At 40.8% G+C, this 27935-nt stretch overlaps 2 protein-coding genes across 3 annotated transcripts; one reads left to right on the plus strand and one right to left on the minus strand.

Annotated features, from left to right (window-relative positions):
* The first annotated feature begins 549 nt into the window (after positions 1 to 549).
* On the plus strand, positions 550 to 12314 carry LOC146364734 (proteasomal ubiquitin receptor ADRM1-like). Its single transcript, XM_084917406.1, has 10 exons — positions 550 to 768; positions 2314 to 2571; positions 2653 to 2769; positions 3712 to 3835; positions 3937 to 4023; positions 4121 to 4223; positions 6117 to 6358; positions 7614 to 7771; positions 8110 to 8212; positions 11965 to 12314. The coding sequence occupies exons 1-10, from the start codon at positions 565 to 567 to the stop codon at positions 12066 to 12068; spliced, it is 1500 nt and encodes a 499-aa protein (XP_084773532.1). The 5' UTR covers positions 550 to 564; the 3' UTR covers positions 12069 to 12314.
* A 1473-nt stretch (positions 12315 to 13787) lies between these two features.
* Positions 13788 to 27903, minus strand: cables2a (Cdk5 and Abl enzyme substrate 2a). 2 transcript variants are annotated; one of them, XM_084917404.1, is made up of 9 exons: positions 23442 to 27903; positions 22620 to 22712; positions 20401 to 20478; positions 20149 to 20248; positions 19113 to 19296; positions 18924 to 19021; positions 15853 to 15959; positions 15529 to 15733; positions 13788 to 14312 (listed from the first exon to the last, which is right to left on the minus strand). In XM_084917404.1, exons 1-9 carry the CDS (start codon positions 23975 to 23977, stop codon positions 14172 to 14174), a joined length of 1542 nt encoding a protein of 513 aa, XP_084773530.1. In that variant the 5' UTR covers positions 23978 to 27903; the 3' UTR covers positions 13788 to 14171. The 2 variants fall into 2 exon arrangements, with proteins under 2 accessions (XP_084773530.1, XP_084773531.1); XM_084917405.1 differs by lacking the exon at positions 20401 to 20478.
* Positions 27904 to 27935: the final 32 nt, after the last annotated feature.

Raw genomic sequence — 27935 nt, forward strand, 5'->3', positions numbered from 1 at the left:
AATGTGAAGAAAGTGGGCGAAGGTCCAAGTAAAGTGTGAGTTCACTTGCTTCTTAATCCTATGCCTAAAATAGAAAAATAAATAGCTTTCTATTTATTTCAGGCAAAGGCAAAGATGGTGTGTGTCAAAACCGAGCTGCAGCTGAACTTGTTGCCTTCATATTAACCATAATTACAGATGTGCAAGAAGACTATCACGTAAGACCATAATTACAGCCTTCAGCTTCCTTTCATCCTCTCAAGATTTACTCAGAGGCAGTTGGCAAAGTTGCATCCAATAATATTATTGTCCTCCACTTCCTAAATGCCAAACCTGAAGCCTGCATTTTATTTTAAAGCTGGATATATCAGAGTTTCTGACCTCCCAGCTCTAGTTTAATTAATGGGATCTGCGCACCTTGGGTTCACTATAGGCAGAAGTGGAAGTTATGGCATGGAGCCCTAATCACTCAAAATACTTTCCTTTAATACAGTTTTCCTGCTTTCAGAGTGACTTTATTCCACAAGATCTGTGTCGATTCATCAGACTGTAACTGGAAAATGTTTTGCTGAGCTCAGTAAACGTATGAAAATCTCCAAACCTGCAGGTTTGATACGTAAAACGAGTGGCTCGTGTTATCTCTACCAAACATGCGCAGCGGATTTAAAGTCCACCTTATTGACACATGATTCCACCAATCACAGCGAAGCACCGGCACCGCTCAGCCAATCAAAGTTGCCGACGCCGAGCCCGACCTTTCTGCGGCCGAACGATATTTCAGAGAGAAGCGTGAGTAAAAACATCTTATTTCTTTACATGTAAATGTTTGAATTTGGTAACGTGGACTACGGGAACAGGTTTATTTTCACTGTGTGTGAATTTAGAGCCACAGCCCGGGCTCGACCTCACGTAGCTTAGGACGGGCTGCGGGATGCAGAGTCATCTGTGAGGGGCTGGAGGCTGCTCCTGTCCCTGTTGTTGTTATGGAAGCAGTGGTTTAACTCCAGTTACATTATCAAATATGCATCTAAACCACAGTCTTAGTTAGATTTACAGTGATCACGATGATGTAGCAGAGCTGTGTTAATCCTTAATGCTTCTAACACAATGACAAGTTTACATTAAATTGGCTGTTAGGCTTCAAAAATCCAAATGCAGACCAGAATGAAGGTCTGCGATGATTGTAAATGCTGGGTAATGCTAGTCTCCATCGTGGTTACACAGCGTTTCATCCAATGCATGAGCAGGGTGTGTGTTATAAAGCTGCAATGATTATACTTCAGAACAAATCCCACAAATGGATTTAGCTTTCAGGTATTGTCTCAGTCAGAACTATCAAACATTTACCTGCTCTAAAATGTGAGAATTTATGCTGATAATATATTGCCAAGAATATTTTATAATTTCAAGGACTCTAGGTAAGGAGAAAAAATATCCTACCTGATGGAAATCAGAATAAGGACAGAAAATTGTCTGAAAAGGTTGCCAATCAAAAAAATGAGAGAGGTGTGTTTGTAGGAATAAAGGTGAAACTTTCAGACTATGTAAGCTGTCAAGCATGGTGGTGGTAGCATCGTGCTCTGCAGCTTTTTTGCAGTCAGTTCGCCACACAAAGTGGATGGAATAATGAAGAAGTAGGACTATCTCCAAACCTTGCTTTGGTGTAGACTGATCTGTAGCGCCTACCAGAGTGGGGAGGTTGGAAGACGTCATCAGACTCATGACCATCGTGTCATCGCAAACATCACACTCTCCAGACAGCCCTTCTGAGGTGCTGTCATTTGTGAACAGGGGGAAGAGTGCTTAGAGGGTTCAAAGTAAATAGAGCTGCTCCTTGCATATAAAAGCCTCTCATAAAAGGAACGAGTGTGAAGTTTGGTGTCATTTTCATTTTATGATGGACAGATCAGAACTCATATTTTTAGTGTGATGCTAGAAAACAGAGATTGAAGTTGCTTTCCCTTCTGCTGTGCTTGAATGTGAAGCTTCACTTAAAGTACAAACTAAGTTTCTAGAGACTTCTTGTTGTAGCGTGGGTAAGAAGATGGAGTTAGATGGTCAGTGACCAGACCTCGTCGATACAGAGAGGCTGGGTGTGCTGTGCAACGTGATGCATCACCTCAGTGTTCGTGATAAACAGAGAAGGTTGAGTTTAGTTTGAATGCAAAGTCACAAAATAGCTAATCAAAAGGATGAAATATAAAAAAAAAAAGAGAAAAAACAAATATATTATGTAATCTGTACTGATGTGATCATCTTATCTGCTGCAGACAAACAGATGTTACAAAGAAGGGATCATAGAATAATTATATGTTATTTTATTGTAATATTTAGGTCGCTAAAGCAGCTGTAAACCAGTCAGTGCTTATCATCGTCATCATCATGGCCTCTGGAGCGTTGTTCCCCAGCATGGTGTCTGGGTCCCGCGGCTCCTCCAGTAAGTACCTGGTGGAGTTTCGTGCCGGTAAGATGACCATGAAGGGCAGCACGGTGACGCCTGACAAGCGTAAAGGTCAGGTCTACATCCAACAGACGGACGACTCCCTCATCCATTTCTGCTGGAAGGATCGGACCACCGGGAACGTGGACGATGTAGGTAACGCCATCCGGATGAGGTTAACTGGTGTTTGAATTTCTTAATATCACAGCAGTCATTTCCATTTGCCAATTTAGGACCTGATCATCTTTCCTGATGACTGCGAATTCAAACGGGTGAATCAGTGCACTACCGGACGAGTCTATGTGCTGAAATTCAAAGCTGGCTCCAAAAGACTCTTCTTCTGGATGCAGGTATGCAGCTGCTCCAGACTCGTCTGTTTACTAATCCTTTGTTTCCCAGCATGTTGTCTCTTTTTATTCAAACTAAATATAAATTTTTCTTACCGGAAGGTTACTGACTTTTCTCCTGAATCTTTCACTAAATTGAAGAAGATTCAGGAGAATCATCTCATGACATCCCAGTTCACTTCAAACCAAGCAGACGAAAACTGGTTCATCTGTTGTGCTGTCCATATAACTGGCCCCTGGATCATTACATGGAAAATCAGTTCAATTGTCAATTTTTAAAATTCTGTTTTATTTATTTAGTGCCAAATCACAACAACAACCAACAATCAACAACAGTTGCCTCAACACCCTTTATATTGTATAGATCCTACAATAATACAGAGAAAACCCCAACAATCAGCCCTCTGCCATGACCGTTTGAGGGTGAGGGGAGGAAGGCAGGACAAAGACAGGCTGTGGAAGAGAGGCAGAGATTAATGATAACTAACGATTAAATGCAGAGAGGTGTAAAACGCACAGTGAGTGAAAAAGAAAGATTTGAAAATCAGATTTGACAGATTTTTACACATAAGAAGCCACCTCGTTTCTGTCACCTTCCTTTCACGTAAGCCGATAACAAATCTTCCTGCTTCTGGTTCAGATCCAGCACTCTTTGGTAGTAGACCAAGTTTCCCTCGGAAGGGAATTTCAGTTTCCAGCGTGAGCAATATTCCCATTCAAGCTGAAGTCATAGGACAGGTAGCTTTCTGTTAACTGCTTAAACAGACCCGGATGCCTTTGGCAGACGTTTAGAGGAAATGAGAGGATACAAAGGATAAAAACAAAGCAAAAAAACAACATTCATGATCTTTTGTTTTTGTGTATTGCAATAATAAGGCTTGTTCTGCTTTACACCTCAAAATGTTAATGTTCAGTAACCCTGGCATTTTGTTTTTCTGATCTCAGGAGCCAAAGACTGATAAGGATGACGAGTACTGCCGCAAAGTGAACGAGTATCTGAACAACCCGCCCATGCCCGGTGCTCTCGGCAGCGGCGGCAGCGGAGGACACGATCTGTCTGCGCTCGGAGGTAACAAACACGCTGTGTCGTAGTTTAAACCTGTCGTGGGTAAGAAGCTGAACTGTCTCACCTTCATGGGTGTCACCTGTCTTCTCTGCTTGCATGTAAAGGTGAGGGTGGCCTGCAGAGCCTTCTGGGTAACATGAGCCACAACCAGCTGATGCAGCTTATTGGACCAACTGGACTGGGAGGGATTGGTGAGTACCTTCATGACTGAGTCCACAAGCTAACAACGTGAAAACATCTCATTAAAAATATCAGTGAGATGCTGAGCTCTGTTTGTGTGATTGACAGGTGGTCTCGGGACACTGGCTGGTCCAGGCTTGGCCAACCTTCTTGGAAGTAGCAGCAGTAGCAGCAGCAGCAGCGTTCCTGCAGCCAGCAGCTCCTCCACGAGGTGTCTTATTTACATTTCTGTTAAATATATTGAAGGATTCCAGAATATTTTTGAGGTGGAAAACAAGATAAAATGAGAAATTCCAATAAAAGGGAAGCTATGAAAGAGAAAGTTTTAGCATCAGTACAGCAGAGCTCAAATGTTAACTATAACCTTAAAAATAACAGTTTAACCATGAACTGTATATAAAAGATGGATATAGATATAGAGCTGTCACCCAATGATTAGCAAGTTCCCCTTTTGAATCCTTAAGCTGAGCAATTTTGCCTTTTCTGACACTGAGATTAAAGTCACTAAGGTCAGAGGTAAAGTGAGGAGTCATTTTTTTTATATACTTCAACTGTAAGTCGCCACCTGCTGGTCATAAAAAAGAATGCATGTTTACTTTTGCTTTGCAACCTGAAAGCTAAATCCCACTTTGAGTTTAGTAGAATACTGAGTCAGTTTGTCATGAGTCATGAGTTTTCTTCCAGAGAAGCTCTGAGCTCCAACTGATATGATTATTTCCATAATCCCAAAAAGTTGATTCTGTTCATCTGGATGTAGCTTTTTCAATGGGAGAAATGTTTCATCACTCATCCAGTTGACTTCTTCAGTCTCTGCTGACTGCAGGTTTTCCCAACCTTATAAAACAGTACCTTTGCATAATGACTGAAACTAGCACCAGTGGCAAACAACAGGCTGTGAGGTCAGTTCCTTGATCATTAATATGCAAATTGTCATGACCATTGATCAACAACCACTGATAAGTAAGAAAGTAAGTAAGTAAAATGTATTTATATAGCACTTTTCAAAAATAAAAATCACAAAGTGTTTTACAATAAAAGACCATTGATCAAAATCAAATCCAAGGACGTACCACAATTCACGGATCACATTAGCTCAGTGGACCAACACATCAAGTTCACCAGGGAGGATATAAAAAATGGCAGGTTAGCCTTCTTATACTGAGATTTCCATCAGTAATCGGGGACATTTAAAACATCTGAACACAGATGGATCAGTATTTAAGGTTTGACTCTCATCAGCCACTGGAGCACAAACTGGGTGTCATCAGGATTCTTCAAAACAGAGCGAACACCATCCCCGCAGACACAGCGGCCAGGGAAGCAGAAGAACGTCACATCAAGAAGGCCCTGAGTACATGTGGTTATCCCAGCTGGACGTTTGTCAAAGCTGAGAAGGCGCATAAAGAAAGCTCCAGCCGATCCAGGAAAGAAGGAATGCTACCGAAGCGAAAACCCTTAGTGATCCCTTATGTATCAGGAGCATCGGAACATTTGAGACGCATTTTCTCTAAACATAGCATCTCTGTGGCTTTCAAACCCCAAAACACGCCCCAAAAATTGGTCCACCCCAAGGATCGGGTCCCCTGACACAAACAGAGTAATGTAGTGTACGCTGTTAAGGGCCAGGAGGATTGCCATGATTTATAAATCAGGGAAACCAAACAACCTCTGGTGAAGCGGATTGCGCAACACAGAGGAGCTAACTGTCCTGAGCAGAAGAGAATAGATGGAAAAGCTTAGCTACACTTCCACACCTCCTTACTCCTCTTCCTCTGTTGTCCCTGTAAAGTGTTCATCTGAACAGTTTCTCCAATTTTTTCTCCAAATTTTTTCTTTTGGCTCTATTCTCTAAAAATGCTTTATGAAACTCATAATTCATGATTTACACGTGTAAGATTAGGTGAGTTTTGACACTAAATGAATTATTCTGCATGTGATCAGGCAAGAAAGTGTATAACACCGATAACTGTTGAAGCTGAGCGGTCTTTCATCATGTGCCTTTAAACAAACACTAACAAAAAATGAGAAGTACTCTTTCTGTTGTGCAAAAATAGCAAAAAATTGTGATTTTACATAATGTTTTGCTAAACATTTCCATCCACAGTCCGTCCACAGCCGTCACCCCAACCTCTACCTCCACTGCTAGTCGGCTCGGCTCCTCCCAGGTTCCCACCACTCCCATCACTCCCTCTGCCACCTCAGCGGCCTCCCCAACGGCCACCACCCCCTCCACCCCTGCTGTGTCCTCCGTGGCGGCAGCAGCAGCCAACCCCACGCAGCCCATCCAGCTGAGAGACCTGCAGAGCATCCTGGCCACCATGAACGTACCTGCCAGCAGCCAGGGAGGTGAGGATTTGATGGAAGCTTCAGGCAAATTGAACTTTGTTCTCCTAAAAACTGAGATTTGTTCATTTGAAAGTAAATGAATAATTAGACCTAATTAGTCAAATCTTCACTAATTAAGCAGCAAATAATTAAGACTGATCACAACAGTGTCGCTAATTCTGCGTAATTTTTGCATTATAATTCAGTTTGCTGCAGGAGCACGAATCCCCTGAAAATTCTGCAGGCTGTCGCTGTTTTGATTAAATTTCATTGTGCTGTGCTACATTAGGCACAGCTTCCAGCTGATGTGCTGACAGATTAATATACAAAAAGTAAGATGGCAGAGGAAGAAAAGGGCCAAAGACAGTGTGTGATATTGAATTAAGTTTTATAAGAAAAATTGCACAATATGCCCTGATTAGACATTTTATTAGATACAAATTGCTAGCACCAGGTTGGGGCTGGAAACATTCCTTAGAGGTCTGGTCCATATTGACCTGATAGCATCACCTATTGGGCCTTTAGAAGCTGGGTGCACTGTGGTTCTGGTCAGTGCAATGATAGGCTGTGGGGGTTAAATGGTTATTAGTTGGTGAATGAACCAACGGAGGTTCTCTCATATGATGACTTCCTAACTTACTGTTTGATTCACTCCCAGCACATTGCTTCATATTTGTTTTTAACAAAAAGCTCAGAAAAACAGCAACACTCAGCATCCAGGCCTTAAACCTGTATTCTTATGGACTTCATAAGGACAGTAAAGCAGAATATACTTTAGGGATCAGTCAGATCCACCCTCAGAGATAACGTCAAAACCTGACTCGACATACAGGTGATCTCACAGCCACCACTAAACATCTCAGATTTTATCTGACTTTGTAACTGAGGAACACAAAGAAGTAAAAGTAGTCACGACCTGAAGCGCAGCCTGCTTTATCTTCCCTTTTAACTTTAATTTCAATCATAATTTTACTAAATTAACAATAGTGACTGAGATCATAAAGCCCTTTGAGAGCTCCATCGTTTGACCGTTTAAGCTCCATTAATAAAGATTTTCTATGGCGCTATGGCACAGATGACTGAATTATTACCCTTAAGGTAGAAAGAAACCTCATGATCTAAAGCAGCAATAATCTCACTGAGGCTCAGAATTACAGATTCACTTGCATCTGATTGTGCTTGAAAAAAGTGATTTTTGTGTCTCGTATGTTTGAAATATGAATGATAATGTTGTTATTTGCATTAACCAGTCAGTGTGGGTCTTTGTTGCCCACAGTGGACCTCGCGAGCGTCCTGACGCCTGAGATCATGGCTCCCATCCTGGCCAATCCTGAGGTTCAGCAGAGGTTGATGCCCTATCTGCCCTCCGGAGAGTCCCTGCCTCAGAGCTCAGAGGAGCTGCAAAACACGCTGAGCTCACCTCAGTTTCAGCAGGTGGACGTCCTGTATAGTTTTTTTTTTAAACAGAGAGGAACTGACTGTTCCCTTCAAAGTGATACAGTTTCCTCATTTGTCATTTAAAACTGCTGTAGCTTTGTTCTTCTTTTATTATAGTGTTTGGTTTATGCTGTGTCATATTATATGCACCTGTAGCAGTTTCAGGCTGATAAATGCACACATTTTCTTACTAAACCTAAATATTTTATTATCCTTGATTCCAGAAATTTCATCTGAACTGAGATACGGTGTGTTTGAGAGGATCCAGGTTGTTGGCATTTAGCATCTTGTAGTGGCATTTGTCCTTATTGTTGGTATTTATGGTCTCTCTGCAGGCTATGAGCATGTTCAGCAGCGCTCTGGCGTCCGGGCAGCTGGGGCCTCTAATGAACCAGTTTGGCTTGCCTGCAGAGGCCGTCGACGCTGCTAACAAAGGAGGTCAGTGTTGGCTCATGTCGCGCAGAGGCACTGTACCTGATTGTTTCAGCTCTGCAAAACTTAAAGGTCAACAGCAACATTACGTTTTGTCAGCCGTGAAATGTAAGAAACATTTAATAATGTGCAGCAAGTGAGACGATTTTTAAAGCGCACTAACACTGAAAAGTTTGAAGAACGGCATGCAGCTGTCCTAGCGGACGCTCCAAACCTGTTTCAGTCCACACAGACTCGCATGTTGCGATGTTAAAACTTGACAGCATAAAAATCATGCTTACTGCTGTTTGTGGCCTCGATTGTTTTCACATCGACAAATACTGACATCTACAGTGGTATGCAAAAGTTTGGGCACCCTTGATCATTTTCATGATTTTCCTTCATAAATCATTGGTTGTTTGGATCAGCAATTTCATTTAAATATATCATATAGCAGATGAACACAATGATATTTGAGAAGTGAAATGAAATTTATAGGATTTACAGAAAGTGTGCAATAGATACTTAAACTAAATTAGGCAGGTGCATAAATTTGGGCACCCCAACAGAAAAATTACATCAACATTTAGTTGACATTTAGCCTCCAAACACTTCTGATTGCTTCCAATGAGAGTCTGGATTCTGGGTGAAGGGATTTTGGACCTTTCGTCTTTACAAAACATCTCCAGTTCAGTCAGGTTTGATGGTTTCTGAGCATGGACAGCCTGCTTTAAGTTACACCATAGATTTTCAATAATATTCAGGTCTGAGGACTGAGATGGCCATTCCAGAACGTCGTACTTGTTCCTCTGCATGAATGCCTTAGTGGATTTTGAGCAGTGTTTAGGGTCATGTTGAAATATCCAGCCCTGGCACAACTTCAACTTTGTCACTGATTCTTGAACATTGTTCTCAAGAATCTGCTGATATTGACTGGAATCCATGCAACCCTCAACTTTACCAAGATTCCCAGTACCTGTACACAGCCCCACAGCATGATGGAACCGCCACCAAATTTTACTGTGGGTAGCAAGTCTTTCTCTTGGAATGCTGTGGTCTTTTTCTGCCATGCATACTGCCTCTTGTTATGCCCAAATAACTCAGTTTTAGTTTCATCAGTCCACAGCACCTTATTCCAAAATGAAGCTGGCTTGTCCAAATGTGCTTAATCATACCTGAAGCGACTCTGTTTGTGGCATGTGCGCAGAAAAGGCTTCCTCTGCATCACTCTCCCATACAGCATCTCCTTGTGCAAAGTGCGCTGAATAGTTGAACGATGCATAGTGACACCATCTGCAGCAAGATAATGTTGCAGGTCTTTGGAGCTGGTGTGTGTGTTGACTATGACTGTTCTCGCCATCCTTCACCTCTGCTTATGTAAGATTTTCCTTGACCTGTCACTTCCGGCCTTAACTAGAACTGTCCCTGTGGTCTTCCATTTCCTCACTATGTTCCTCACAATGGAAACTGACAGCTGAAATCTCCGATAGCTTTTTGTATACTTCCCCTAAACCATGATGTGGAACAATCTTTGTTTTCAGGTCATTTGAGAGTTGGTTTGAGGCTCCCATGTAGCCACTCTTGAGAGAAGATGCAGAGAGGAGAAAAACTTGCAATTGGCTGCCCTAAATACCCTTTGTCATGACTGGATTTACCTGTGTATGTAGGTCAAGGGTCAATGAGCTTACCAAACAAATTCTATGTTTCAATAATTAGTGCTAAAGGTATTCAAATCAATAAAAACAACAAGGGTGCCCAAATTTATGCACCTGCCTAATTTAGTTTAAGTAAATTGCACACTTTCTGTAAATCCTATAAACTTCATTTCACTTCTCAAATATCATTGTGTTCATCTGCTATATGATATATTTAAATGAAATTGCTGATCCAAACAACCAATGATTTATGAAGGAAAAACATGAAAATTATCAGGGGTGCCCAAACTCTTGCATACCACTGTATCTGTTGTGCGACAGAGCCCGTCCAATAAGCTTGTGCTTAGTTTTTTTATTTACAAGTCAGGTCAAAGTTTATTTCTACAGCACATCTAAAACAAGCTCAGCTCACCAACGTGCTACACAGACGTCAAAAAAGCCATTAGAAGCTATTCTATTGATATACTGAGATGTTCAAACTTGACATTAAGGGTACTGGGGAGCTTATCAAATGCTGTCTTTGTGGGAGGAAGACTGTGTTTTAAAGTGAATTAGTGACTGAGCAGGTTGTTCTGTTGCATCGATCGCTTTGGAGCTTGGATCTGTGAATGTCTAAGAGCAGTAGGTTTGTAATGTAGCATCAGGGCTCTGGAAGGATTTTAGGGCTGCTCAAGAGGGTGGCGCCAAACCAGTGAGACTCTTAAAACAAGTAATAAAAATTTAAACCAGCCTTGAGGCTTAGGAGACTACCTTCTCTACCAAATATGGTCACTTCTGACTGTGAGGAATCAACATTGAGTGGAGGGCGGCCAGAATACTAACACTCATGCTTCAAAAGTAGAGTCCAGAAGATTTCTTTATGGGTTTTAGTATATCGTTAAAAACATTTTTTTTCAGAGTTCCTTCTTCTTCTTAGGATGAGTTTCCTTTTCCATGCAGGTGGGCACACATGCAGAAGTATATATATATATATATATATATTTTAATCTGCCTGAATGGCAGACACATAGTTGGTCCATTTATGTGTCGCAACAAATCAGAGGGCACGCTGACGTCCGCGTGGGGCCTCCTGCTCGCCCTGTAATGATGAAATGTGCATCACTCAGCCTCAATAGAAACTGCCACATTCCTGCAAGGCCTAAATTGTAATACTGGAATGAAAGATGAAAGCCTTTCTGTGCAGGAGCGTGCCAGAAAAATCTCTCTCATGCATATGATTTAATGAAGCTGCCCGCTGAGCAGCATGTACTTCACTGTGCACCTCCAGCTTCTGTTCGTACACAGTGTCGTATGAAATCTGACGTTTCCTTTGTGTTGAGTCCCCACATGGAACAGTCGCAAATTGTTTGAACAAGAATGCTTCAATTCTGTTTTATTTAAGATTGTCATCGACATCACTAGTCTGATTTAATCCTGCTTTAATCAGTTCAGCAGCTGTGCTAATGTGATTGATCATTTGAAAAACTTTAACAATCAGCCTTTGATCAACAAAGAAACACAAAGGAGCTGAAACTGGGCCTTAGTACACCAAGGCAAATATTACATTAGCAATAATCCATGAATAGCTGTAGGTTTTATCTGTTTTAGATCAACTTCATGTGATTTTATTTTTAATAAAAAGTTTAGTTTTAAGTTTAGCCCAAACTTTGACAGCTTAATTTTTGCAAATTATGCTACTTTATAAATTCTTAACAACATTTCACCTGGGTTGATGTTAGTTGACAGACTTTGGAGTTTGTGATTTTTTTTACACTTAAATATTTGATTGAATAAAATCAGTTTAATTATATTTTAATAACACTGTACTTGTTTTAAATCCTTCTTAACGCCACAATATTAAAATGCTTCGACACTAACGTTGCAGTAGATAGATAGATTACAATTTTGTAGTAAACAAATAAAATTATGTTTGCATCTGTGTGAAGTTTTGAAACGAAACGTGTTAAATTCTAACAGAAATTATTTTCTGTCCAGGTAAAATTTGAAATGTAGTAGTTGTTTTAACTTTAGTGGAGAAAAGGTCTTTAAACTGTGGATGAGAAATTGCTTAAAGGTTAACCTGCTCAGCTAACTACATGATAACTTGAGCAGAATTCAAAGCTGGAGCTTCTTTATTCTTTCCAGATGTGGAGGCTTTTGCTAAAGCCATGGAGACGGAGACAAAGTCTGATCAGGACGGCGACTCCAAAGACAAGAAAGACGACGATGAAGACATGAGTCTGGACTGAGTGCTCTTTAAAGAAATATTATTATTTAATGTATTTATTTTGCTGCTTAGCTGCCGTTTTATTCCCGCCACACCTCAAGGGTAAAGATTGTGGTTGATGTAGTAGAAAGTGTGACTCCCAGCTGATAGTGCTGTGTTGAATTAATATCTACTGATGTAACTGGGTGAACATGTACTCCACCTGCATGTCAGCTACTAGCCTATCCTGTCCAAACATGAGGGAACAGTAAAAATAATACAAACACTTGTTGTTAGTGTCTGACTGTTTTTGTTTTAGTAGCCAAGAAGACAAGTCAAACTTAATTTTTCAGTGTCTTAAAATATATTTTAAAAACATTCATTTTACAGAACAGTGTAAACACACAATTATCATCCAACAATTCGACAACAACCGTACATTTTCTGCACATCGGTTATTTTGAACACTTTTTTTTTTTATTTAATCACATCAGGAAAACACAATAAACTGAATCACCATTAAGTAAGAAGACCGATTATCTTTCCCAGACAAGACCAACATTTAAAGATCAACCACAGAAAGACAAAGAAATGTCACTTCGATCATTAACAATTTCACTGCCGCTGTGATTTCAGGCACTTTTTGTCTGTACTTGTCCAAATTTGACGCGTTTCTACCGTCCGGTTCATCTATGCATGGAGTCACAATGAAAACACCAATCTTCCAGTGATGATCGCTACGGCGTCTTTGGGTTTGACTTTACAAAAGATTAACGGCTCAGTCGCACTAGAGTAAAATAGGTTGACAATCTCCGATGTTCAACTTTTGGAGAGAGGTTCGGCGCGCTACACCCTCAACATCTGGGCCACCGCTTTCAACTGCAGGTCACCTTTTCTAAAGAAGCAAGTCTCTAAATTTAGACTCGCTCGAGGTTTGCAAATAATTCCTGTCTCACTGGTAAACACACAGACTGATTGCAACATGTTGGCAGAGTCATTTTGCACCAGTGAGTGGAACAGGACACGCACATCACATCCTTTAAATCTACGCGATCCTGGCTGGACTCTGAATAAAAATAGTTCATGTGAATTTTTGTGTAGATCCAACAGATGGCATCAGATTTGTGCTTTTTGCCAATTTAATCACAGTTAATTCCCACATTATCACAAACTGATTGCATGTAATTGACATCATTCATTTGCTAACAGACTGCTTGCAACTCAAAGTTTCTTTGAAGACAGAAACTGAGTGGCTGCAAGCCTGAAAAATGTCTTTGACGTAACGTTCAAGGTCATTTTACATAGTTTGTTCCAACCCTTTTTCCATAGTGTGACTACACCAAAAAAGAAAAGAAAAAGTAAGAATTCCTGAGAATTAAAAGATAACTAACCAGTGCATTTTACAAAACATATCCCTGGGTAATGACACGAAACAAAAATACGAGAATACGTAAATACGAGAGTTTGGCTGGATAATTGTGAGACATACAGTACAAATATCGAATGGACGTAAACAAATTAAAGGCCACTTCTCCCCAAAAAGATGTTTCCCACTTACGATCTACAGTGTCATGTTTCAGGCTCATTGCTAAAAAATGCTTCAGCGTCACAGTGGGTTTACAAGGCATTTAAAAAAGAAAAGAAATCAGCGATATGTCTTTTACAATAAATACTATACAGGCTGTATAGTAACAAGAAAGGTGCACATGAGGAGTTTTTTTCTTTTTTACACACACACACACACACACACACACACACACACACACACACACACACACACACACACACACACACACACACACACACACACACACACACACACACACACACACACACACTACAGCGTACCTTTACATAGACGTTAAAACAGGGTGGCATCCTAAAAACCCACAAGAAACCAAAATAAAAGCACCATTAATGTGCTCAGTGAACATCTCTAACATAGAGCTCATGACTGGATCAACATGAGAACGTCACACCTACAAAAAGACATTCAGGGAGAGAAGCACATGCCATCAAGTCTGAGTGTAACCTAGTTAATGTACAGTGACAATAAATAGTACCACAAGTATTTATTTCAAACACCACAGCTTATAAACTGGTCGACACGCCACACGTGTGCACGTCCTACTCCGCCATGTCTGGTCTAACCTTGCTGTACCAGCCTTCGGTAGTGCGGCATGACCTTGCTCTCGGGGAGATATAGTCCCATCTCCAAGGCAACCAGTACCGGGAACTCCAGAGGAATCAGTTCGCGTCTGTTTATGCGGAAACGCTCCTCCAGCTTCTGCTCGTCCATGGAGAGAAAAAACAGAGGAAGAAACAGGTGGTGATGATGATGATTTGTCCTGTTGCTTTGTCCATGCCAACAGTTGACTTAAATGATCCGTGATATCTTTTTCTTTTTTTTTGTTATTAAATAGACCTGCACCATGAAGCAGGACTCCATGTTATTAAGTTAACTTCAGGTTCAACCCTGAGTTTTCTTTAGTGTTATGAAGGTGGTTCATTGTCATGGTAACTTATTTTTAAGCATATTTTGTTCAACATAAGAGTTCAGCATGTAAGAAACCACCAATTACTGACCAATCAGATCTCTAACAAACAGTTTGCGGACCTCAGTGCACAGCTTTAGATCTCTTTCTGTTGAGCATCAATCAAAAAACAGATTTATTCCTCGCCTTTCCTCCTGTTGGATGCATATTTTATAAGCATCGACACAGTGATGCGTTCCTAAAACAGTGACACTGAGACAGTTTCAGCACTGTTCTCTCAGATCAAATAGAAAGACAGGATTCAAACTAGCCTCCTTGAAAAATTCATATAAAAGGTCAGTAAGTGCAAGATTTAGTCGCCCTATTTCACAGTATTAAGGTTCACAGAAATATAAAAGTGTTTTAAAATGACCCTCTGCTAACAGGAAAAATTAGGAGCCTATGTTTGAACTGAGGTCTGATCTTCCATGAAAGGCGACACCATTTTCCAAAGAACTTTTTGGCTGGTAGGCGTAGATTTTGTACGTACTGATCTTGGGAGTAACAGTAAGACATGAGCCAAACATGTAACACTGAGAACAGGGTTAAACCTAATGTTACTTCAACAATTCTGCCTCCACAGTCGAGACTTAGTTTGAAAGCTGCCAGTATGCAGACCACGATTATTACAGTTGACTTAAAACTCGCTACTATAAAACATTTTCGTTAACTCAAATGAAAATTAAGAGTTTAGAAAAACTAAGTGAAAGAAAATCTACAGGTTTTAATCTTTTTTGAGACTGCAGATGTTCTGCAGAGCTGAGTTTATATTATTGTAAAAACTGTTCTGTTTCTCCCAACTGTTGGCCCTGAAGAATACACTGCATTATATGATTGTGGGTCAGTTAAAGTCTGGTTTTAGCACAACACTGCACACTAGTTACCGCTCTCGTATGAGCGCGAAGAGAAAGGTAGGTAGTTACATTTAAACACATCCTGTTTTGTTTTCTGAGTGGAAACTTTACTCACATCAATCAGCTGTTTAACTTCTGGCTTTCTCAGATCGCTGCTGATCTTTGCAGCCAGCAGCACGCACGCCGCCGCCACCAGCTTCCTGTTCTGCTTGTTGAGGCGTCCCTGCAGCACCAGCTTCTCAAAGTAAACAAAAGCCATTGCTATGGTCACCGGCTGGAGGCCGCACTCCTCGCTCACGGCCCTCATCTCTCTCTTCAGGCTAGAGGAGGTGAGAAGTCACAGTCATCAGTTTTCTAAGAAGGGGGTATTGTGTGTGTGTCGACCAAGGCCGAATCTTTAAAAGGCTCAAAATCAGAGAGGAATGTGAGAAATCTGCACCTTCTTATCTTGCTCAGTGTCAGTTTAATGTGGGGAAACTTCTCCTTGAAAGTCTCATTCATGTCCTTCTTCAGGTCAGATGGTTTCACGTATTCAATGACCGTCGTCTGCAGAGATGGAAAAACAAAAGCGCCGTGTCAATATGGAACAGCCAGGAATAACAGCCGCAGTAAAGCGTTTCAGCTTTGCTTGTGTTGATAAGGACTGCTTCACCAGCACACTCATGCTGGAGGTCAGAGACAAGTGACGCAGTCAGCTGAGGAACAATAAAATCATGTGAACTGGAGATAAAGGGTTTATTTACTCTTCAACATGACTGCAGAACTGCTTTACAACAATTTACAAGGCAAATGAAACTGGCCTGTCCTGATTTCTGAAACAAAGGAGGACAGATGGGGCGAGACAAAGAACCAGGGAAACTCAGAGAAACTCGGTCACAGAGGACACGGAGAAAAGTTCACACCTGCTGTAGAAAACATGGTTACTGTAAGCCTGAGGACACATAACAGAGCAGAGAGTGAGAGGACGGGAGCTTTTCCATCACAGTTGTCTACACTTTGAGCTTCTGTACGACTCAACAAGCTCATTTTAAGACTATCAAAGAAGCCCTGTTGTGCTTTTTTTGACTGTCATACATTTACAGTCATATTAAACTTCCAGCAGCCAAGCTACTTTAGAGACTAAAATGAAAGGGTGGGATTATTTATGACCTGTGAGTGTTTATCATCATGTCTCCAGTCACATGAAAAAAACCTTTAACATGAATCTGTGCAGTCTTGTCAGTATAACATCTGCCCTTATATATAAAATTAAATGTGGGTCATTCAATTAAAAAAAAACAGAATAAGATGAAAATCAGCTGACCCTCTCAGAATCACTCATCTGACTCCAAGTGGGGGTCATTTCATACATTCATTAATACTTTTTCCTGGAAACTACTGAAAATTACAATAAATAAATAATTCAAGGTGCATGGTATTTTAGCCAATGTGATTGTAAGTCTGGTGTTACTTTTGCTAATAGCAACTTAATATCTGTGATGCTGAAAACAGAAACAAGCATTGGTACCCTGGATGTTTGATCTGGTTTCTAATAATTTACTGAAGAACACTTTAAAAAGTGCATTTTGGGTAGACTTTCAGGGTCATCTCACGGTCATGTCATGGGATTGATAATTGGTCAATAATAGGTTATGTCACATGAAATGTCTTCTTTTTAACTGTCAGGTTGATCTCCAAGTCGTGATTGCCTCTGTGTTGGTATAATTAGACAACGTGATTGTTTTTTTTCTGCTTTGAAAATTTTCATGTAGATATCTACTGTACTTATGAAGTCATGGGGCTCAAATATACTTAAAAAAAAAAGGTAAATAAAAATAATAAAATGCCAAATCTCAACCACTCTGTGTCTAATCCGAGGGCCTGTAACTCTGTAACTATATTATGAAGGTAGCGTTTTGCATGCTTCAGTGAATATATTAACTCTATTAAAATATCAGAAATTTTTTCCAGACATGACATTTTTTTTTTATTATTATGTAACACTGTGTACAATCACGGCCCACAGCGTCATGGAAAACCAGAGGAACAGCCATGCCTTGAATCATTTCTCATTGTATATATTTTTCATTACTTTCCAGCAAAGATTAATAACAAATTCATCAACTGAGCCCCACCTGGATCCAAGTTTATTTATGTAGCTATTTGCAGAAGTCATCTCTTGTTAGAAACTAACAGGCGGGTTAGCTTCTATAGCTAGCAGCATGTACAGTGTTTGCTCTGGGTGTGGCGGTGCTGAATGAAACTGCACAAAAACATACTGAGCAGCCTCCTGCAAACACAATCCACTGCTGCAACAATCCCATTTCAAGTTTGTGGGTGTGAAATGACTTGTGGCAGACTGGAATCTGATACAAAAACACGAGGGAAACTATTTTGGGTTTTTTTATATCCTCTGATGCTTTTTGAAGTAAGAAATGCTTTGGGAGACTTCTGCAGACGTCTGGGAGTTTTGGATCGAGTTGTAAAAACAAACGTGCACACAAACATTTACTTTTCTGTGTTGTCATTCTGTGTTTGCTCCACTGTTACTTTCCATGTCTGCAGTCTTTTGTATTGCATTTGTGGAAAGGTTTATTAGTAACCTGGTTATCCATTCACATGGCAGAGAAAGCACCTCCTTCGAGGACAAACCTCACTGTAAAATCAGGTTTCTCTCATCCCCAGCAATACAGATACAGAGTTAAACATTTAACAGCCTCAGCTCCAGTCAGCATTTGCTCTCGTTTATAACTGCTATGAGGTTATCAGCTGAACATTTTTAGATTTTGGACCTTTTTGTTTCTGTCACATGCTGCAGATGATTTAATTGAACAAGGTGGCGTATGCTCAGAAGGTTTTTTATATGAAGTCCAAGGGAGAGAATATCTCTAGTTTGCTAAAACAGGCACTCAGCTCAGGCTGTGAGCACAGAAGCCTTGGAACTCCTCTGGGAGCTTACTTTTAAGCATTATCTAAAGTTCCTATAATTTCAGTGGGGATAGGGACATAAAAATGCAATTATAACTATCACAGGTCTAAGCTGATTAAAAAAAGAAACACTTAAAAAGTTTTTATGAGCGTTTTTTTCCTCCTGGGACTCCTACAGCCAAATTTGCAGAGAATTCTCCAAAGATTTCCAATATTAACATCTCTGGCCCACCCACCAGAGGAAGGACAGCCAATAAGAATGAAGATGGCTTAAAGGGAAGCAGGAGGGGTGGTAAATGCCTTATTTCAGAGTGGATGAACTGAGGTCTGGTATAAAACACAAAATGTGAATGAGACATGGATGCTATTTCCTCAGTTAAAATTAGTTGAGTTTTGATGGCAAAAACAACACCACAGACGAACCGATGATGAACGAACACCACCTCTATTATAAACCTGTTTCGGTGTTTATAAGTTAGCTTGTAAGATGAGGGAAAAAAAAACCCGAGTTTCTTTTTGTTTTGCTTGGTTTCATCTGCTGCGATCTGATAAATAACTCCCCGACTAGCTGATAATGAAAGTAAGAGCTGCAGCCTCGCTCACCACGTATGATGCAAATATGAGAACCCGCTTGTGTCTCCCGCAGGGCCACTGAGGGTCACTGAGCAGGTTTGGGTCATATTCCGCCACCTCCTCCACATCTGAAATCAAAACACACACACAAATGAGTGAATAATTACGGCTCCGGTCAGTTAGGATCAAGATGCAGGCACACATCTGTAAGCTTCATACATGGGTCCTGTGCCGCGCTGTTGTTCAGACGAGCAGGGGTGAAGCCCTTCTGCCCGTTGCCTCGGAAACGTGACTGAGGGGTCTGGGCTGTGCAGTTATCTGGTGGACCACTGCTGCTGCTGCCACCGCTCTTTTGTCTCACCAAGGCATTGGTTGGATAAAGAAACTGAGCGTAGGACACCGTCTGAGGAATAACGAGACAGTCAAGTATCTACCTTTTCATCAGTATATTTAGTTACAATAAAAACAAACAAACACAAAGAAACCAAACAACAATCTGCTCGTCTAATTCCCCCCAAAAAAGGGCAATCCAGTTTTGACAAACTCTGAATATACTGCACAGATGAGCAAAGTACAGCTCGAAGGATAGAAGCCGCCTGCAAATCATCACAGTTTGGTCCCCGACGTCCACTCCCAGTCCCAAAAATAAATAAATAAATGAAATAAATTAAAAATCAATACAAGGCAGCACTATGTTCATGAATCTCGAGGCAACTGACTGTAATGACTCTGACCTGATATTCATTCAGGTTTAACAGCTAGAGCGCTCATTTACTCAAGCATAAAACAGATTTTTATGTTTATCAAATATCCAGAATTAGCATTAACCTTCACTGTGCTTATATGCATGGTCACCCAATATAAGCTCATTTTGAGTCAGGCAAAATTCTTCAGATTAAAACACAAAGTTGCAGCCCTTTTTTCCATATGGAGGAAAGAAAATTCTTTATGTGCAGGAAACACTTTCACCCAGAAAAAAATAACCTGATATGTCTACCAGTTTCATGGAGTTTAACATAATTTAGTTGTCATCCTAATGACTTCATCGTAGTTAATAAAGTGTTCTGGAAAATAAAAATGTGTCCACCTCTGATCTAGTGATCTACTCAATGTCTGGTATGTTTTTAATATAGTGCACAAGTCTTCAGTGGCAAGTTACAGTGTGCTAGTCTCAGATGAGTATGAGTCACAGCACAAGCAGAGCTTCAATCGTGTGTATACTGTAGGTATCGCAGTACATCAGGCTGGCACTCACCTTTCCACAGGCACCCATCTCCACACCTTCCAGAGAAGGAAGCAGATCAGCAGCCACCACCGAGGAGAGTCTTTGCCTCTGAGCCTCCAGCTTAGGGTCACTGTTCACGAAAAGACACATTTATGTGACCGTTCCACCCACTCCTGCACACTCGCTGCCCTTTTGAGAATGATATGGATCAAACAGGAGGAGGATGGAAACACAAAAGTGAAGGATGGGTGCTCTCTGCTTGGGATGGTGCTTTCTTTGTACCTGATATTTGAACTCTCTCCATAGGGCAGCACTGAGAAAGCAGCGTAAAGCGACCGCTTGGCACAAATCAGCATGATCCTGCAGGACACAACAAGTACAGGCAGACAAAACAGATGGTGTGTCAGTCTACAAGCAACAGCTACAGTCACCACTACTCTGCAGCTACACGAACACTCATCAGCTGCAGCGACGGCAAAATCAGTCACACAGCCGCTTCTGTGCTTGTCAGTACTAAAGCTACACAGCTCTCGACAACAACCTAAAGCAGGAGGAGGGAACCATTACATTCGAGTCACAAAGGTATTCATAAAATCTGGATCACAATCCGTTTTTTCAGGGCATAAAAACCACAGGTATGCCAATACTGTGAGCGTTTTCTTTGCTTTAATAACATCAACTCTGCAAATATTCAATTAATATTTGAAAGAGGACGTGTTCTGCTCATTTCCAGCTCCATATTTTGTCCTTAGGCTCTACTAGAGCGCTTTGTGTGATTCACAGTTGAAAATAATCCCTATTTATCTTACTGAAACAAGCTGATTTAGCTCCCTGTGAGACAGCATTCTTCTGAATGGTTGCCCCTAGTAAATGAGAGTGTTTGAAAGGCAAGATCCATGTGAGTAGAGAGATATCTGCTCTCAGTGACATCTCATAGAGCCAGCGTTGGGAAAAAAATGACTGAAACATGTATTGGTAGTCTGAAGCCTAAGCCTTTGGCTAATAGACCCACACTTATATACTTTGCGAGTCCATAACTCTGAATATTGGTGATTTTCGTTCTATTTTACAGTTGGTTATGAGGGAGTCAGGTGGGAGCCACTGATTGATTTTCAGTGGAATGATTTTCAGCTGCCACCTTTCCCGCATGATGATTTGACCTTTGAGAGGTTCACCCTAAAAACAGTTTCTAAAGTTTTCTCCAGTGAAATATGAGAAAACAGATAAAACATCCAACGCACGGCTTGTTTCTATTATTCTACATTACACAAATCTTTATATTTATACATATACATATAACTAGAGCGGTTCTGCTCTTGACATTATAATATCCCAAGATATCGATGCTCAAACTTTAACAGACCTTAAATGTGTTTTTCAGCCATCTCTGGTACAACATGAGGGTTGCAGAAACATTAAGGCGACCTAAAAAGTGCCATTTTGACCAACTTCTATGTATTTTGGGGCTTGTAACTCAGATTAGCTGATTCTGTGTTTCTTCTTATATATAGTGCATAAACCTCTGTGCAACTCGAATGTATTGGTAATACACAAGAGGCTGAAACTACAGCTGGATTCATTCAAACCAGGAACAGGCAACCAGCAAACACAGTAAACACTCACGAGGACTCCTCTGTGCTGACAGAAATGCAGACAAACAGACTGATCTACTGAGCAGCACCACAACCAGTACGTACTAAAAACAGCTCCCCACAAAAAACATCAATAACATACAGTCAGCAGCCACTGCCAACACTCAGCTGTAAACACGCAGCCCGGCTGACCCTCGGAGAGATACCAAATCTCTTGTGGGGGGGGGACAGTATTACAACACTGACTTCTATTAGTGCTAATTACCTTATGGTATAAACTCTAAATGAGAGCTTCCCTTCAGCTCAGGAAGTAACACGCAATGTGTGTCTGCCTCAAACTGAAACAGAAAGCCAAACCTGTGGGACAGTTTGGGATTGTCATTGGTTTGCACGCACCAGCAGAAAACACTGAACACACATATATATGCATGTGGGGATGGATATGAAGTAGACAGTGGATGTTGGATGGCAAATGGGGAGTAAGATAATCGATTAAAAAAAATAATTATTTGACATGTTTGTGCCAAAGTTTACAGATAGAATATTTCTTTTTTCGCTGTTGTGGTCAACCAGCTGCCAGCAGTGTGGCATTTCATTTCCCTGGCCCCCTCTGGGTTACCTTACTGTTGGTGTAATGGGGTGTTAAATTTCCACACTGCGCCTCTTTTGGCTTTTGCTAAGCTTCCAGGGGTGATTAAATTCACTGTAGCAATCGCAACTCTGCAGCTGTATCCCTGTTATTCCTCTGCAGCTTGTGCACCAGATAAGCAGCTTATTACAGAGGAGTACAACGCTGCTATATTTGAGGCCTATTTAAAAATTAAACAGACAGATTTTTCTGTATTTTTTTACATTCCTCTGCTAAAATCTGGGTGGAAATATGTGTACAAACACTGCTCTGAGACTCACCTGGATCCTCGGGTATCGTACTGCCTCATACTCTTGATGAAGTGGACTTTCTTTGGCACTTTGGGTCCCGGTGAGCCAGAGACATTCCTCAGCCTGATTAAAACACCACTTTAATTAATAATGCTTTCACAACATAACCCAAACAAAGAGTGTGCAAGTGTTAGGACTTTCACTGTAATCACAAATCTCTTTGCCTTATAGGTTTGGAGGTAAAGCCGAATTATTTGGAGTATTTTCACCACAGAGTGATAACAAATGTGCTTTATTTCATGTACTGAGCTATTTCACGTTATTTGTTCTATTGAAATTAAAAAATTACCTTTAGACTTTTACTTATTCTGTTCCTCTTTCTATTACATATAGCTTTTAATGCAGACTTCTGTTGCGATTATGATTATATTATATTCACACTTTTATTATTATATTTTATATACATATACATTAAAAAAAATAATGGGTTCCTTTATTTTACTTCAGCTTCTGTTTTGTCATGTCATATGTTTTGTTGATTGTTTTTGTCTGGCGTAGCAAAGGAATTCCCCAACTTCTGACATGAATATAGAACATGTTACATTATCGTTTTAATTCAGGACACAAATGAACAGTTTTGACCAGATTATGGGGACATAACCCTGATTTAAGTGCTCGTGTTTAACATTTAGACCTACTGATAGCTAATAATACCGAAAATGCTGGAACCCATTAAAATCAAAGTGACTTCCCCTGAAGATACCAGCTGGTGCCGTCTCTTACGGAAGTCAGTAGCCCCGTTTAAAGGCCCAAAGTACCGTTTGTTGACACATAAATTACTAATGTGCTCACCTCTGCCGTGAATCCAGAGAATTACCGGCACCGACGGGACTGAGCGCGGCGGGCGTTGACTTGACACGGGAGCAGTGCGGGTGTCCGGTCGGGACGGGAGAAAGAGGAGTGTCTGGGGTTAGCGTCTCGGCCGCACTGGTACTATCCAAAAATACCTCGTTAGCTCCAACAGCACCTGGCCCGGACATTACCAAAGAAGGTCCACCCGGACCGACCACCCCTGGGAAACTGGAGGATGAGCCACTACCGCTTGCGGCGAGGTCTGTCACCTGGGCGACCGGTCCTTGACTATCCGACGGCTGGGGCACAACAGCGGCACCGCAGTCTCTGTCCCTGGGTCGGGGCTCCTCAGCGGCTTTCTGGTCGGCATTTCCATCGCTAGGTTGACACTGGGGTCGTCCGTCGAGTGAGATATTACTGAGAAACAGCAGAGCAGCCTGTCTTCGCCGGGAGTCCTTCGCTTTCCTGCGCTGGTCTTGGTGAGTCTTTGCCGATTTACTGCCAGTGGACTGTAGACCGCAAAGAGCGGTCGCCATTCTAGTTTGAAATGTGGCAGTTGGACGAAAAGGCAAAGCGAAACCGGTAAGAGCATATTTGCCCCACCTCTCTGTTTGCTGATTGGCTTTGAGGGTGATTATGCAAATTAAATCGTGTAAATACTGGTAGGGGATTGGATATAGTCACCAAAATATTCTAGTTTCTTGTACCTGGTTGGCTGTAATGTTATAGTGGGAAGGGCGCTAGTAACAAAGGAAATATTCAATGGCTTTTATATATGACAACTAATCAATTATATCAGTTATATCAATCAGAATATGCATAAATATTTTTTTCAGTCCGAGGGCATCAAGGTCTAAAAACTAATGAATTGAAAACTAATGAACAATCTTCTTTTTTTTTTTAAAAAAAATAAAAATGTGTTCAATGTAATCAAAGGTGGGTGAGTGTTTTTTCACATCAAAACAGGGTAACAAATTTTATTAATAATATTAAACGAAGGGCCTGAATAGAATTGCCAAATCCACCTAAAGGCTCCAGTTGCATTTAAATTAATTTCAATTTGGCTAGTTGTCTGATATGCAGCACTGCATAGGTCTCTGATGAAATACACTGCAGTTTAAATGAGTTAAAGAATTTTGCAGTCAGTTACCTCTGTATGTTTAGCATAGCGCTGCATCTTACTGATTTGGGAGTTTTATTTGATTTTTACTATGTTGTTGGCTGGATTGAGAGATTCTATAGGCCATTTATGGACATGCGATTCCTAAAACATTCAGTCAAGCTGGTGTAATCTACAAATGTTGATAATGTACTTATTGACATTTATTTAGCAATTTTCCACTCTTATTGAGCATTCAAGCTATATGAATGTTTTGGTGTTTTATCATAAAAGAAAGTCTGAAAATCAACAAGGAAGCAAACATTTTTTCTAAATGTGTTATGTCCAAGCAGCAGTCTCTGGAGCTGAAAGAAGCCAATGCAACAGTGTCAAAAAACTGCACTTCCTCTAGGGTTCAACTTGAGGCTGACTCCAAAAGTGAATCAGTCTCCAAAGACTGCCATCTTAAAATGTCCAACTTTATAGCATTAAAAAGCACGTTGACAGCCTTGCACAAAAACACTTTTGTTCTCTTTGGATCATTTTCCTATTGATAACAACCGCACACTTATTTATAAGTCATCCACTTGAATGCTAGTAAGGCCTAAAGTCCTGCTTTGATTGATAGGTGAACGAATGCCTCCCTTTGGGGGTTTTTTCAGGCACACCCAACTGGAAGGGATCTCAGGGTAAAGCCAGAACTCACTGGGGACATTACATATCTCATCTGGCCTGGGAATGACTCAAGATGTGTGGGTGAATGAATGATGACCCAGGTAACTGTAGCTGGGAGCTGTCTGCTAGGACTCACTTTTTAACTGGATCTCTCCTTTGTGTTTGAATTATTTAACAAACATTGTGACTTCCTGTGTAGGCCGGACCATCTAAGAAGTTTGTGTTTCACTTCTGGTGAATAAAATTCAAGTATTTCATTATTCTTTTACTTAATTATTGTGTCTGCATTAGAGCGTGACCCAATACAGGATTTTTAAAGACTGATACTGATACCAGTGCCGATATTTTCTGATTTAACATATCATATATCTGTCGATATTTTTCCATCTAGATTCACAAAAATAAACAGATTTTTCTAACACATGTTACGTGTAATTATTTATGAGTCCTTGCTAACCTAACCATTTTTTCATGCTTATCTAATTCAGGGTTGCAGGGGTGTCTATCCCAGCTGGATGACCCCTGGACAGGTTGACTGTCTGTTGCAGAGTTAATACAGAAAGACAATTCATCTAACCCCACTAACTGCAAGTTTTTTGGAGAAGGCTGGAGTACCCAGAGACAATGGGTGACATGGGGAAAACATGCAAAAGTCACAAAGAAAAGCCCCAGCCCAATAAGCCCCTTTTCCATTAGTACCTACTTGGATCGACTCGGCACAGATCGGTCATGTATCGCCACGGATCGCCACGACTCAACTTGGATCGACTGGTTTTTCATTACAATCCAGTACCACCTAGTGTGTGTGGTTGTCGTCATAGTAATGCTGCAGAGCATCCTGTGCCATAATTATTATGCGACATGAATGCTAGAACAAAGGTGGACGTTGATGCAAGAATATGCCTGCTGCTCGAGCTGTGGTTTTTGTTAGACTCGGGGGACCATGGCTTTGTTTTTTGTAGCCATTTCCCTTGTTCCCTCAAAAATGGCGGTTTTGAGTTTTTTGAGATCCTCTCAAGATTCATCGCTACTGATCAGCAAATCGGTGGCATGGAGTCTGATGATGTCACATTTTAGTACCTGCTCAGTATGCTTGGAACCCCAGCCAAGCAGGTACTAAACAGGCACCTGGTACCAGGTACTATGACTTAATTGAAAATCCTGAAAACTGTGGTGAACTGTGTCGAGCTGATCCGAGTAGGTACTAATAAAAAGGGGGGCTATAGTGGAGACAAACCCTGTTGCTGTGGGGAAATTGTCCATTTTAACACTTCATTTAAAACTGGTAACCATGTAATAATTTTGTTTTATTGTCACAAGTCGTGGATTACTCAGTTACACTCTGCCCAGATCAGCTGTTTCTTGTGTTTGTGGTGTTCTAAACATATGGCACCAAGTTGCACAGTGCCCTCTGGTGGACAAACTATTGAACATTAACGCTTGTAACATGGTTGAAGGGTGTTTCTGCCATTTCTTCTTTACTTTTTAAATTTAAATTTATGATAGATCAGATATCAGTTGATCTTGTCATCACTTTAGCACTCCTCCTCCTCATTTTGTTCCCTCCCCAGATAGCTTTCCTCAGGATGTCGTTGACAGCTGTGAAAAAAATTCCTCGTCTTTGTATGGTTGCCTGTGATTTTACAGTTGTGACTCATTAGAAGAAATAAATGTTGAAGTGATATTTTCACACCATTGTTTTGCTTTTGAGAAAATTACAGCAGCACCTATTTAGCATTTGTGAACAAGTCAGTGGGAGCGTGAGACTGTAATTGTGAGATCAAAGACAGCGCGGCTGCTTGTTATCTCATTGTACTGCAGCAATCACAGTTAATGGGACGGTTAGCACAATATTTGCATTTTGGTTCCACACTTATAGTCTCGTAGTGAGTGTTTCTCCGAGACAGAAACTGAAGTGTGAAAGCTTTTCCATCTCCTGAGTGGGAGCAATCAATAGGTCCTTTCCTTCCTTCACCATTTAAGGGAATTACACTGCAAGCAGCGTGCCAAAGAGGGGGCACATTGTGTTGTGCTGATGTTTGGAGATGTGGGTAGTACTGACAAGTTCAGTACTGATAATCCACTGATCCCCTGCAGAGATGGGATTAAGACTCAATCTAATCAGAACAATCTGTCGATCTGCCTCTGAAGTATCTATCTACAGCTGTGGTCAGAAGTTTGCATACACTTATCATAGGCATGAATTTTGTGGTAATTTGGGGCTTTTGCTGATTTTTTTTTTAAGTGATTTTTCTTCAGAGTGGAATAGCTTACATCTATAATGACTTAAAAAAAAACAAGAACTGGGTGCACAGGTTTTCTCTAATCCAAACAGGCTTAAAAGTAAACATACAGGTTCAATTTATGCACTCACCTACACTAACATTTGATCAAATATCTCTTAGAAAGTTGCAAATCGATCAATACTTTTTGTAACCTGCTTCTGCCTTAAGTCTGGCTGGATAATTGACCTTTTTTCTTAGTAGAGTTCATTCAAACTACCGTGACATCGATGCCCGTGACAAGTGTATGTAAACTTCTCACCACCAACTGTAAGACTGAAGTATGAAATCAATGTAAAAAAAAAAAAAAAAGTCTTGAGTCTTGATAATATCAACCTCTATCAACATGCTGCAGGTTGAAACATGCACATGGATAGAATTTTATCTGTCATCATGTTTTAGTTGACTAAATGTTTGTTTGCCTACATCTGGCCTGTT

Source organism: Perissodus microlepis, chromosome 20 (genome assembly GCF_051167445.1).
Source record: "Perissodus microlepis isolate ML-2025 ecotype Zambia chromosome 20, ASM5116744v1, whole genome shotgun sequence".
Lineage (NCBI taxonomy): Eukaryota > Metazoa > Chordata > Actinopteri > Cichliformes > Cichlidae > Perissodus > Perissodus microlepis.